This window comes from Thamnophis sirtalis, unplaced genomic scaffold, assembly GCF_051295495.1.
Source record: "Thamnophis sirtalis isolate CommonGarterSnake01/CBP01778 unplaced genomic scaffold, rThaSir2_p1.2 scaffold_13, whole genome shotgun sequence".
Taxonomy (NCBI): Eukaryota; Metazoa; Chordata; class Lepidosauria; order Squamata; family Natricidae; genus Thamnophis; species Thamnophis sirtalis.
The window spans coordinates 8858882-8873362 of record NW_028261393.1 but is presented as its reverse complement, the minus strand read 5'-3'; the positions used below and the strand labels follow the sequence as shown (position 1 = coordinate 8873362).

Genomic DNA, 14481 nt, shown 5'->3' with positions numbered 1-14481 from the left:
CAACTTCACCTGGGAGATCAGAGAAACAATAAGCCAGAGGCTGCCCAGATTAGCCCAGACAAGGACCTAGGATTTGCATTTCCTCTCTTGCCCATAGAGCCAGCTATGACCCCTACTTGACCCCATAGGAATCTGAGACCAGCCAATAGAATATTAAAGGGCATATTCTTGCACAGGAAGAGGAAGCTCAAATGCAAAGCCCAAAAGCAGGTATAAAAACCCACCCAACTCTCAACTTCATTTTGTCCAGCTGCCCAGAATCGCAAGGGGTTTGGTGGTCCTGCTTCATCAATAAACCATCTTTCCAAACAGCCTCCATGTTTCCAGTATCTTTCTCCTGGCTTGGAACTCAACCACATGGATATTTCTCCCAGCAATCAATAAATATCCGAATGTTGTAAATGGTGTGTTGTATTGTACAATTGGTGAAGCAGAGGCTGGAGCTTGAGAACCAGAAGTAGACAACCAACTCCAAGGCCAGCACCTCATCCCAACCAGTGCGGGACCTCTTGGAGGCAGGCAAAGGTTGAACGGCACTTTACAAATTTTTCAGACTTTTATTATTTTTTAAGGACTGGGCATGGAAGACATCATTTGGTGGCCACATCAAGCCAAGGAGAATGAGGTTAACCCAGGGCAACAGGCTATTTTGGGGTAAGTGTATGGCACAGTAGAGCATTGTGTATGGTTATCTCCCATCCAGTTGTCCAGTTCTTGGAAAACATTGACAGAAAGGTGGATTATTTCTTATTATCAAGAGATGTTGCGCAGAAGAAATCAAAGTCTATTTTCCTTTGATTTCTTCATGTGCTTCGTTTTCTTCTCTTTTTGTTTTGAAAAAGTTTTTTTTATTTTTGTACAAGCACATCGTGTTAACAGGGTGGAACCAAAGTTTTAGTACAAATAAAACAATACCCTTCTTATTCAACACAATTAACAATCCTATAGACTTTTAGTAGTAATGTACATATTTTATTGCGTGGCACGACATAACCGCGAACGTCAAAAGCGTGCCGACAACACCGCGGCGCTAAAACCGCGATGTCAAAAGCGCGCCAACAACAGCGCGCCAACAACAGCGCGCCAACAACAGCGCGCCGACAGAAGCGCGATTTAACTTAAGGTAAGGTTTAGGGTTAGGTTTAGGGTTAGGTTTAGGGTAGGTTTAGGGTAGGTTTAGCGTTAGGTTTAGGGTTAGGTTTAGGGTTATTTTTAGGGTTAGGGTTAGGGTTAGGGTTATGTTACAGCGCGCTTCTGTCGGCGCGCTGTTGTCGGCGTGCTGTTGTCGCGCGGTTTTGACGGTGCGGTTTTGTCACCGCGCTTTAGTCACACGCGCTTTAGTCTACCGCGGTTTTGTGGTGGAACCATTTTATTGAATTATAATCTTTTCTTAATTATTCAATATTTCCATATATATATATTTTTGCCAATCTCCATATTCTTGATATCACTCTTTTTACTACAGATAGAATACCAATAATTGTATTTGTCATGTTTAACAAACTTATATAATTCTAATAGTAATACACTGATTTATATTGGATTATAATCTTCCTTTGTTCCCCTTTCTAATTTTTAATTATTCCACTGTTATATTTTAAAAATATACCCTTTCTAATCCCATTTTAAAATGAATAAAACAATGTTCATCTTAGTTATATTTGACAAGTTATATAAATCTAATAATAGTAATAATACACATTTTAATTTTTATCATTATTATCTTATTCAATAATTCAATGTTGTTTTCTTGCCAATCAAATTCTGCATATCATTAATTTTACTACAAATAAAATGTTGATAGTCATATTTGTTACATTTTAACAAACATATATGGTTATACTAATAATATACATATTTATATTAAATTATACTCTTCAATCTTTTGCTTATTCAATATTTCTATATGTTAGTTTTAAAGCCATCACCATTTTATTCAAACATATTCAAAATTGTCATCATTAAAAGCCTAGGTTCCCTTCTTATTGTTAATTCACCTGGAAAAAAAATATTACATTAACATGTGCTTCATTTTTCTGATGGTGAACCTGACTTTTAAAAGAAAATAGATGATTTCATGCTCTAATTTATCTGATGACAAACCAAGCAGAGAATTTTTCAAAGGCCATTTGTGATTTCAAACCAGGTGTTCTCCCACCTTTCGATTATCTTAATACCTTTTAATTATTTTTCTTTTGCATAGGCAAGGGGTTGGGAAGCTCTTTAGCCAAGTTTTAAAGGTCTCTCCCATATCTGGCCAGCAATATAATAACAGAAGATAATAATCTAAATGGCAAAATAAACCAGAGATAAAAAGGAACAATCAACTTTTAGTGACAACATGAACCAAGGCATTCCAGGCAAGATAACTTAATAAAATGGACAAAACTCTCCATTACAGATTGGGACAGGCAAACTGGATTAGAAAAAGGGGATAGTGTTATAAACAAGGGAGTTTCCACTGAAAATGCTTGTTGTAACGGTGGTGATACAAGTATCCAGAGAAAAACCAACAATGAAAGAAAATTAACAAATTAGAAACAAATACAGGTATAAAAATATACCCATATTTTTCGGAGTATAAGACGCACCAAGGTCTTGAAGAGGTAATTTTTTTAAAAAAAGTAAGTAGATAGATAGAGGGATAGAGAGAGAAAGAAAGAGAGAGAAATACAGTGGGTAGGTAGGGAGAGAGAGTAATTAGGTAAGTAGGTAGATAGGTAGGTAGGTAGGTAGGTAGATAAAGGGATAGAGAGAGAAATATATATATAGAGAAATAGAGAAATACAGTAGGTAGGTAGGGAGATACAGAAAGGGTATAGGTAGATAGGTAGAGGAATAGAGAGGGAGAAATAGAAAGAGAGAACTACAGTAGATAGGTAGGGAGAAGGAGAGAGAGAAATACAGTAGATAGGTAGGGAGAGAGAGTAGGTAGGTAGGTAGATAGAAGGAGAAAGAGAGAGAGAGAGAAATACAGTAGGTAGGTAGGTAGGTAGGTAGGTAGGTAGGTAGGTAGGTAGGTAGGTAGGTAGGTAGAGAGAGAGAGAGAGAGGGGGGGGGGGTAGGTAGGTAGGTAGATGTTTCCAGGTATATTTATCCATGTGCTGGAGAAGGAAATCACTGACAATCTGCAGCACCTAAGACTTTGTTTCTGCTGGCACAGCACTTGATCAATCTAATTCTCATCAATCACTCTAACTTAAGAGCTTTCCCAAAGCAAAAAAATAATAATTCTTTTTTGCACTCTGTGAACCTCCCAAAAACGGCCTGTTTCTCACAAAAACAGGCCGGTTTCTTTAAAAAAAAGAAAAAAAAGACATGAATTCCCTTGGGGGGCAGCTTGCAGAGTGCTCCTGGGGGTGTGGGGCCAAAAACGAGCAAAAAACAGCCCATTTTTCATGAAAACAGGCTCCTTTTTTTTGTAAAAAACATTGCATGCATAGCCTTATGGATGCTTATACAATGCTGCTAGGGGCTGGGGGGCAAAAATGGCCCATTTTTTGCTAATTTCTTCCCTCCCCAGCCCCCAGGAGCGGTCTACCTATGCATGGCCATTTTGGTGAAGGGGTGGGGCTTTGGGAGGCAAAAAAATGCTATATTCGGTGTATAAGACGCACCCTGATTTTCAGCCTCCTTTTTGTGGAAAAAAGGTTCATCTTATACTCTGAAAAATATGGTACATAAGACTGTATTTTGTAAGCAATAGTATTATTGGACTGTACCCCAAAATAGATTAAAATGAATAGAGTGATAAAGGTATAGAGTGTTATGGCACAACTATGGAAATAATGGACAGAACTATGTTGTACAATATCTAAGGTGACCAGATGTCCTGCTTTTGGCGGGACAATCCCGCTTTTGAACAATTTGTCCCACGTCCCGCGGCGTTGTTAAAAAGTCCCAATTTTGGCTTCATGTTGAAAGCGCAGTGGATTTGTTTAAGAAATCCTAACTGGGGCAAGACAAAAGACACTCTGTCTAACCTCTCTCTATATCTCAGTACTTTCATTGAAGATATTAAAATGTTAAAGCAAGAAAACAGACCCCCCCTCTGACCCCTCCCTCTTTCTCCCCCCTCCCCCACAGAGCCCCTGGAACATCATGATCAAGTACCGGTTGGTGTAGCGGCGCGCGTGGTGGTCCCAGATGATGACCAGGTGAGCCCCCTCCCCCCACAAGGGGAAGATGACCAGACCATAAAGACCAAATTGTTAATCAAGAACCACCACCACCACCTCCCCGGTCAATGGTGTCCTACTTTACCAATGTCAAAATCTGGTCACTTTAACAATATCATGTATTTAAAAAGAGATTATACTATGTGATTAAGAGAATAACGGTTACAATTAGGCCGTATAACACCATGTATATATTCAAAAAGGACTTGATGCAACCAGTATAACGGTGTTGCAAAACTGAAATTGTGATGCAGAATAAATGGAAAATGTACAATAAAAACATTTATTTTTTAAAAAAGTATTCAGAAGGCAAGAATTCTATCCTCATGTTGTGGTCATGTTATTGTCACTTTATCTCCGGGGTTTTTTCCAACCCTAGCAACTTTTAAGATTTGTGGAGTTCAAGTCCCAGAATTCCTCACCCTGGCTGGCTTGCTGGTTGGGGAATTCTGGGAATGGAAGCCCACAAATATGAAAAGTTTCCAAGGTTGGCCACCTCTGCTTTTACCCCAAAGGAATCAGAATGCATCAGTCAGAACTTTTCAGAACTCCAGAATCTATTCAATCTTCTCCCCCCCCCCCCCCCGCCGCCCAAGAGATTTTCACATAATCTCCCGTTGTGTTGCATGGATTCCACATGGACAGCTAAATAAATGACTATTTTAAAAAAAATGGATGCAATTTAAAGGAAAATTAGACGGCTCTCAGAAGGAGAAACTTGCCTGATTTTACAGCAATTAGTGCAGGATTTTAGAACCAGGTCGATTTTAAGGTGATTTCCTTGCAGGAAACGGTAATATATGGAGCCGAGGTGGTGCAGTGGTTAGAGTGCAGCACTGCAGGCTACTTCAGCTGACTGCAGTTCAGCAGTTCGGCTGTTCAAATCTCACCAGCTCAGGGTTGACTCAGCCTTCCATCCTTCCGAGGTGGGTAAAATGAGGACCCGGATTGTTGGGGGCAATATGCTGACTCTGTAAACCGCTTAGAGAAGGCTGAAAGCCCTATGAAGCGGTATATAAGTCTAACTGCTATTGCTATATAGTACAATAAGGGGTGGGATTAAAAAAATTTTAGCAACCAGTTCACTGCCTGGTTGTTGGGTGGGTGTGGCCATGGTGGGCGTGGCCTACTCAGCATCCTGCACCAAAGTGTGGGGGGAATTTTTTTCTCTCCCCAGGGTCTGGAGGTTTAACTCGAGCCTCCAGGAGGGTGAAAATGGCCTCCTTTGGGCTTCGGAAGTTGAAATGGGCCAGTTTTCAGACTTCCGGAGCTTCTGGGAGGCCCGCTTTTTGCCATCCCCAGGCTCTAGAGGCTGTCTTTGAGCCTCTGAGGGCGAAAATGGCTTCCCCAGGCTCCGGAAGCCAGAAAAGGGCCCAGTTCTGGACTTGTGGAACTTCCAGGATGCCCGTTTTTCGCCCTCCCACAGGCTCCGCGCGGGTCCTGCACTTACCTGGCATCCAAAACAGGCTGCATGGGAGGGGTGGGGTGGGTGGGGCCAGTTTCAATTACCAGTTCGGGGAACCAGATGTAAAATTAGCATCCAGTTTGCCCGAACTGGTCCAAACTTTCTGAATCCTACCCCTGAGTACGATGTTATCAGCCTTTACGTTAGTAAGGAAACCAGCGTCAGAAGAAAGTGGGTTTATAGCAATAGCAATATAGCAATAGCAGTAGACTTATATACCGCTTCATAGGCCTTTCAGGCCTCTCTAAGCGGTTTACAGAGAGTCAGCATATTGCCCCCAACAATCTGGGTCCTCATTTTACCCACCTCGGAAGGATGGAAGGCTGAGTCAACCCTGAGCCAGTGAGATTTGAACCGCTGACTTGCTGATCTAGCAGTAGCCTGCAGTGCTGCATTTAACCACTGCGCCACCTTGGCTCTTGAAGCATGGAGCATATTTTATTTATAATTATTAACTGAAGGATCTGTCTCTTTTGCTCAAAGTATTGTAAACAGTTCATCCACAGAATTCACTTTGAATTTGGGAAAGGCGAACTGTTGGGTTTTGCTGCCACCTAGTGGATAAAGCAAAAAAGACTGCACAAAACACTCAAAACATTTTACAAGTTGAGTTCCCGCCACCACAATTGTTAAAGACACCAGTAATTATTGTTGAGATCTTTAAGTTGATGTCAAAGAAATTTGATGGCTGGGACGGCTCTCCCCTTTAATTTCTAGCTCAGCTTTTCCCACCCTTTCTTCCAGATTCGCAGATTTCAGGCTTGGAAAATCTTCTGCAACGGCCATGCTGGTGGAAGAATTCTGGGAAATTGGCACATCTGGAAAGCACTCAGGTTGGGCGAAGTTGCTGTGCAGGAAGTCCTTGGCTTACGACAGTTTATTAAGTGACCTATAGGAAGTTAGCACCCACCCCTAGGAATATGAGATATTTTAGGAAATATTAAAAGGGCAGAATATTTCCCCTAAAAAGGAGGCAGAAAGTCTGCCCCCCCTCCTTTGTTAATGAGCCATTAAGGCCTGGGCCAGTCTATTCTACATCGAACCAACCCAGAACCCAGGGCAACAGGCAATTTGGGGGGTGGGGGAGAGTGTGTGGCACAGTAAAGCATTGTGTATGGCTATCTCGAATTATATCGAATCCCTAGTGCTGTGTAGCGTAGTGAGCTCCCGTGACTTGTCCCAGCTTCTGCCAACCTAGCAGTTCGAAAGCACGTAAAAATGCAAGTAGAAAAATAGGAACCACCTTTGGTGGGAAGGTAACAGCATTCCGTGTGCCTTTGTTTTAGTCATGACTTTAGCCACATGACTATGGAGTTGAGCACTGCCCCCTACAGTCGGGAATGACTAGCACAAATGGAAAATGGGACCATTTGATTCATCTTTCTATGTAACAGAAAAACAACTGAGGATAACAGTTCAAAAGACAAATAAGAATTTGTATAAAAAATGTAAAAAAGGTGGCTCAGTGGATAAGACGCTGAGCTTGTTGATCAGAAGGTCAGCAGTTCAGCAGTTCGAATCCCTAGCACTGGGTAATGGAGTGAGCTCCTGTTACTTGTCCCAGCTTCTGCCAACCTAGCAGTTCGAAAGCACGTAAAAATGCAAGTAGAAAAATAGGAACCCCCTTTGGTGGGAAGATAATAGTGTTCTGTGCGCCTTCGACGTTTAGTCATGCCAGCCACATGACCATTGAGATGTCTTCCAACAGCGCTGGCTCTTCGGCTTTGAAACAGAGATGAGAACCGCCCCCTAGAGTCGGGAACGACTAGCATGAGGGGAACCATTACCTTTGCAAACCTGGTTGGTAGGGATTTAGGATTCCGTGCATTGCATACAACGTGAGACAATGTGATTTTGATATCCGGGATTAAGAGATTGTAGACCACTGATCCATTTCCCAATAGATGTTCTTTTCCCTCGACAGAAAAAAATAAATATCCAGGGCCCCATTCAGTTCTGATTATTTGCATCACATTGTCATTTCCCCTTTGATCGGCTGTGATGTCATCAGAAAGCCATTGTAGTTTCCTAGGAAACGGCAGTCAACAATGGGCCCTCCACCCCTTCCATATCAACTTCCCAGGAGTGACCATGGCTTCTATGGGGGCAGAGACTTTGGAGAGCCCATCCCATCCTCCAGGTGAAGAGTTTTGCAGGGACTAAGGGAGGAAAGACTCAACAGGCCTTAAGAGTATGCCACATGGCAAACATACCTTATGTCTTAGCAACTGGCTGATGCAAGACCAAATCTCACCCTTACAAGTTGGCCCAAATTCCAAGTCAAAATTGAGTTTGACAGCTAGAGTTCTTGGCGGTGTCAATTAGAGAACAAGGCCAAGTACTGAATAGGATGTTAACTATTGAACCTCAGTGGCGCAGTGGCTAGAGTGCAGTACTGCAGGCTACTTCTGCAGCCTGCAATTTGGCAGTTCGAATCTCACCAAGCTCAAGGTTGACTCAGCCTTCCATCCTTCCGAGACGGGTTAAAATAAGGACCCAAAATTGTTGGGGGCCAATAGGCTGACTCTGTAAACCATTTAGAGAGGGCTGTAAAGCACTGGAAAGAGGGTATAAGTGCTATTGCTATCCATAACTCTATTCCATTACATGCTTTCGAACTGCTAGGTTGGCAGACGCTGGGACAAGGAACAGGAGCTCACTCCGTTACGCGGCACTAGGAATTCAAACTGCCAAACTGCTGATCAGCAAGCTCAGCGTCTTAGCCACTGAGCCACCCTTCATTCTGATAGGCCTTCAGCTAATCAAGATTCTTCTTTTGCTGTCCTGCAACCACTCATATCTAACCAAAAATCCACAAGTTTTAGGGATAGTTCCGTCCTAGTCCTCCTTCGCGAGTGCCAGCAAATTCTTCTCTTCTGAATCCATTAGCAAAGGCTGAACAAGAAGCTCCTGTTTCATGGACAGAGACCACACCATCCAACAAAACTCTTTGGCTACTTGAAGGTTTTCTGCTATTTATTGTATCGCAGGAGAAATATTTGGGAGGGGCTATTTACTGTGGTGAGCCGTGGTGGTGCAGTGCAGTACCCAACGGTGGGTTTCACATTTTGTTACCTGGTTCGCCGCGCGCACACGCCCACTCGCTTCGCATGCACTCCTTCCGTCCATGCGCCCGGCCTTCCATGCATGCGCTTCGCTTGCGTGCCTTCCGTGCGTGCACCCGGCCTCAAAAAAGTGCCTAAATAAGACGGCATAGAGCCAAGGTGGGCGGACGGGCCCACCTGTGATTTCTGCTGCCAGTTCTGGTGAACCGGTCCGAACTGGCTGAATACCAACTCTAGCAATACTGCAGGCTACTTCTGCTGACTGCCGGCTGACTGTAATTTGGCAGGTTGAATCTCACAGGCTCAAGGTTGACCCATCTTTCCACGGTCAGTAAAATGAGGATTTAGACTGTAGGGCAATAGGCTTGACTCTGTAAACCGCTTAGAGAGGGCTGTAAAAGCACTGTGAAGCAGTATATAAGTCTACGCGCTATCACTGTTGTCTTCTTCAAAGAGCGTCAGAGAACGTCTCTAACAAATGGGGTTGCTGAAATTTAGTTGAACCTTTGCTGTCTTTTTATCTTATGTTTCACCTAGGTGATGAAGGGATTTCAGGCCCCCTGGCTTCCCTGCAACAGGGAAAGCCCCTTCCCACTGCAGGGAGCGGATCCAAGTCTGGAGGAGAACTCGGAAGCGGCTCACAAGACTTCCTGCTTCCCCCGTCGCTAACCTCTCTCCAGCCAGCACCCATCTTCAACCAGACAACTTCGGCCAGCACCCCAACCGGAGTCATCTACAGCTTGTCCGGTTCGCCAGCTGGCCCCACCCTCTCTAGGCTCTTTCAGACTCTCCCAGGTTCCTTCCCGGACATCTACGATGGAGACATGAAAAAATGGGAAGAGCATTTCCACAGCATCCAAAGGGCCTACAAGGAATTTGGGAAGGAAGACGACTTTGCCATACGGGTCCTCACCGAAGATTTTACGCTCCCATTCCCTTTCGCCTGGCCGGGTGAAACTGAAGGGTCCCGCCAGTTGGCCTACGATCCCGCCGATTGCTCCGGCTTCGATTTCTTCTTACATCCGGGACAACCCATCCCTCGTCTTCTCCAACCGCTGCACGCCACCACCCAGGCTTTCTTCAAGAAGAGGCGGTTGGAGCAGCTGGCGCTCAGCTACGCCAGCAAAGCCTCCCTCACTGGGGCAGTGGGGCTACCGGCTCCACCAGAAACCAGCTCCCCGTTGCGGCCAGATATCATGGTGATCACCAGTGTGCCGTGCATGGCCGCACCTGCCGAGCCATCTTTCCTCCTGCAGGACAACAAAGGGCACCAGACCATCCAACCCGCCCCCATCGGCCTTCCCAATTCGGCTGCAATGCAGCCAATCAGCCTTCAGTTTATGAACCCTACGCAACATGGAGCATTTTAACATCCCCAACGTTCAGCATATCGTACTTAACAAGTGGATTTTTTTTTAAAAAATTGTATTTTGTACAACAGAGAATGATTGTTTTTTTGAGAAATATCCTCCATAACTGCTGGGATAACCAAGTTAAACTCTGATTTTTTTTTTAATTTGGAAAGCTAAAAGCTTAATATCAACCTGCCGTTGTACCACCAAATGTTTCAGCAAAGGGAGCAAACCTTAATCTTGCAATCTATATCCCACTATTTGGAATAATAAAAAGACTGCCTTCTATGCGGTGGAGCTTTTGAGATGAGAGTTTTAAGTAGTGGTGGGTTTCAAATTTTTTTAGAACCTCTTCTGTAGGTGTGGCCTGCTTTGTGGGAGTGGCTTGCCAGCCATGTGACTTAGTGGACGTGGCCCACTTGTAAAATGTGCTGAAACTTACTTAACAAAGCTCTTGTTTAGCAACCAAAATGTTGGCTCAGAAACTCTGGCATTTGAAGCACATAAGTTTTAAAGCTGTCAAGTTACAAGACCCTTGCACCCCTAACCCTTTAGGAAAAAAAACCCAGGGGTGTTCAAACTGGACAGCTTTAAGACTTGTGGACTTCAACTCCCAGAATTCCTCCTCCAGTCATGTTGGCTCAGGAACTCTGGCATTGAAGTGTGCAAGTCTTAAAGCTGTCAAGTTACAAGACCCTTGCACCCCTAACCCTTTAGGAAAAAAAACCCAGGGGTGTTCAAACTTGACAGCTTTAAGACTTGTGGACTTCGACTCCCAGAATTCCTCCTCCAGTCATGTTGGCTCAGGAACTCTGGCATTGAAGTGTGCAAGTCTTAAAGCTGTCAAGTTACAAGACCCTTGAACCCCTAACCCTTTAGAAAAAAAACCCAGGGGTGTTCAAACTTGACAGCTTTAAGACTTGTGGACTTCAACTCCCAGAATTCCTCCTCCAGTCATGTTGGCTCAGGAACTCTGGCATTGAAGTGTGCAAGTCTTAAAGCTGTCAAGTTACAAGAACCTTGCACCCCTAACCCTTTAGAAAAAAAACCCAGGGGTGTTCAAACTTGACAGCTTTAAGACTTGTGGACTTCGACTCCCAGAATTCCTCCTCTCGCTCTTCATCTTGATGATGTGCGAATGGGCGGGAGGAGGGAGATGGAACTGTTTCTAAACGGCACTGTAGATTTGTGGAACCTCTTCTATAGAAGAGGTTAGAACTGGCAGGAACCCACCCTTAGTTTTAAGGCAAGCAAAATGGGTCACCTTCGGAGTGGTGCGGTGGCCTAGAGGTTGAGCTCTCACCTCACCATTGGGAGGCTGTGAGTTTGATCCTAGATAGAGGCAAATATTTCTCTCTCTGGGCACAATGAGAATATATCTGCGGGGGGGGAGGGGAACGGAAGTCTGCATTGGCGACAGGAAGGGCATCCGGCCAATAAACACTCAGCTCCATTCAGTTGCCCAGACTCCACCCCGCAAGGGATTATGGGGTCATTAAAAGAAGATAAAAGCAGGCCACCTTCACTAGCTATTTCTCCCTCTAAATCAGGCTCCCCAAAATTGGCAACTTTAAGACTTGCGGATTTCCACTCCCAGAATTCCCCAGCCAGCCTATTTTTTTAAAAACTTTCTCACCAAAGATTTGGGTTCTTCTCATCAGATAATCAAGAAGTTAATCTAGGAGGATGAGTTTATCTCTGCACGTGGGTTGTAAATGAGGACGCACTTGTTAATCAGTATTTATCAGTAAATCACCATCTATTTCTTGCTTGCACAGAATCCAGCAGTCTTGCCCAGTTTCACCAAAACAAAATCCAGTTTTTTTAGACTATGTTGCCTAAATATTCTGTGGGCCAGGATCTCTTTTCTACAGCATTTCTTTTCCCTGTTAATTGTAAAACAGGACCATAAGGGTTGTAACTTTAGGCAATTTTAGAGCCACGGTGGCGCAGTGATGAGAATGCAGTACCGCAGGCTACTGCAATTTGGCAGTTCGAGTCTCACCAGGCTCAAGGTTGACTCAGACTTCCATCCTTCCGAGGTGGGTCAAACGAGGACCCAAATTGTTGAGGGCAAGAGGTTGGCTCTGTAAACCGCTACTTCTGCTGACTGCCAGCTGCCTGCAGTTTGGCAGTTCCAGTCTCATCAGGCTCAAGGTTGACTCAGCCTTCTGTCCTTCCGAGGTGGGTAAAATGAGGACCCAAATTGTTGAGGGCAAGAGGTTGGCTCTGTAAACCGCTTAGAGAGGGCTGTAAAGCCCTGTGAAGCAGTATATAAGTTTAAGCGCTATTGCTATTTTTTGAGTTGTAGGCTACCTGGTGATTTTTTGTTAGTATAGCAATAGCAGTTATAGTTAGACTTATATACTGCTTCATAGGGCTTTCAGCCCTCTCTAAGCGGCTTACAGAGTCAGCATATTGCCCCCAACAACAATCCGGGTCCTCATTTTACCCACCTCGGAAGGATGGAAGGCTGAGTCAACCTTGAGCCGGTGAGATTTGAACAGCCGAACTGCAGAACTGCTGTCAGCTGAAATAGCCTGCAGTGCTGCATTTAACCACTGCGCCACCTCGGCTCTCAGTATGTCATGAGCAGCTTCACAAAATGGCTTCTGTGAGAAAAGGCTACCCATTGATTCACAAATAGGCTGCTCTGGTGGCAGGAACACCTACTGAGACAACGTTCAGATAAATGAAACTTGAGTCCAGGACAGAAATGTACTCTGAGAAAGCTTCTCAGCCAATACCCTCATTCTCACAAAGAGGAAAGCAGGCGGGGGGGGGGGGCACACACATTCAGACTCTTTATTTCTCTGTAACTACAGGTAGTCCTCGACTTATGACCACAATTGAGCCCAGAATTCATGTTGCCAAATGAGAAACTTGTTAAGGGAGTTGTGTCCCATTTTACGACTTTTCCTTAAGTGTATCTCTGCAGTTGTTCAATTAGTCACCCGGTTGTTAATTGAATCTGGCTTCCCCATTGACTTGGCTTATCAGAAGCTCGCAAAAGGGGAATCCCATAACCCCGGGATAATGCAAACGCCATAAATATCTGTGCCGGTTGCCAAGCGTCTGAATTTTGGCCACGTGACCATGGGGATGCTGCCACAGTCGCTAAGGGTGAAAAACGGTCGTAAGTCACGGTTGCCCCAAAGGTGCTTTTTTCCAGAGGCAACTGGATTCTTTGATTATTATTTTTTTCCGGTAGACATTTCGCTTCTCACTCAAGAAGCTTCTTCTCTTCTGACTTCCATTCCCCACTACCATCCAGTCAGAGCTGAAGAAGCTTCTTGGATGAGAAGGGAAACCTCTTTAAAAAAAAAAAACTCAAGAAAGACCAGTTGTCTCTTGAAAAAAGCCTCTTTGGGGAAAAAATAAACAGCAGTAGCATTTCATGAAACTGGTTTCCTACTCTAGTCTACTTTGAAGGGTGGACATCAGCGTACAATCAACCAGGGGCATGCAGTCAGGGGAGGCAGAGCCTCACCACTGTCGTCATGAAAAGAATGAGTTTGAGTTTGAGTTTAATAACATTTATATGCCGCCCGATCCCGTAGGACTCCAGGCGGCTTACAATACAAAAATAATAAAAAATGAAAATAAAATAAGATAAGATACAGGGAAGAAAGATAGATATAAAATACGACACATCATGCACTCCATTCTAAATGGGGCTGGACAATATTTTGGGGTCAACAGCCCCAGGCCTGCCGGAACAGCCAGGTTTTAATGGCTTTCCGGAAGGGCGGGAGAGTGGGAAGGGTCCGGATCTCTGCGGGTAGATCATTCCACAGGACCGGGGCAGCTACAGAGAAAGATCTCCCCCGAGTAGTCGCCAACCGGCATTTCCCGGTCGACGGTACCTGAAAGAGGCCCAGCCTGTGGGATCTTATGGGTTGTTGGGAGGTATGTGGCAGGAGGCGGTTCCGCAGATATCCAGGTCCTAGGCCATGTAGGGCTTTAAAGATAATGACCAGCACCTTGAAGCGCATTCGGAGACCGATGGGAAGCCAGTGCAGCTCGCGGAGGATGGGTGTAACATGGGTGTACCTAGGTACACCCGATATCGCTCACGCGGCTGCATTCTGGACCAATTGTAGTCTCCGAACACTCTTCAGGGGCAGCCCCAAGTAAAGCACATTGCAGTAGTCAAGCCTAGAGGTGGCGAGAGCATGAGTGACCATTTGAAGTGCCTCCCAGTCCAGGTAGGGCCGCAGCTGGTGCACCAGGCGAACCTGGGCAAAAGCCCCCCTGGTCACAGCCGAAAGGAAAAAAAATGTAAAAGGAAAACGGCAAGAGCTAAGATCAGGCTGAGCTAGTTGCTGCCAGAGTCACCATGGATGACTCTGTTTAGTGCTTAACTGTTTAAAAAAGCCTCTAAAAAGTGCCCTCTACAGGAGGCGGCGGGAGAACGATGT

At 44.8% G+C, this 14481-nt stretch overlaps 1 protein-coding gene across 1 annotated transcript; it reads left to right on the top strand.

The window, feature by feature from the left end:
- The first annotated feature begins 9232 nt into the window (after nt 1-9232).
- On the top strand, nt 9233-10206 carry CUNH8orf90 (chromosome unknown C8orf90 homolog). The gene has a single exon (XM_087727663.1). The coding sequence runs from the start codon at nt 9233-9235 to the stop codon at nt 10076-10078; it is 846 nt and encodes a 281-aa protein (XP_087583789.1). The 3' UTR covers nt 10079-10206.
- Nucleotides 10207-14481: the final 4275 nt, after the last annotated feature.

What these genes read in the sequence shown, in the direction of transcription:
- CUNH8orf90 (XM_087727663.1), top strand. Translation starts at nt 9,233, where the DNA reads ATGTTTCACCTAGGTGATGAAGGGATTTCAGGCCCCCTGGCTTCCCTG.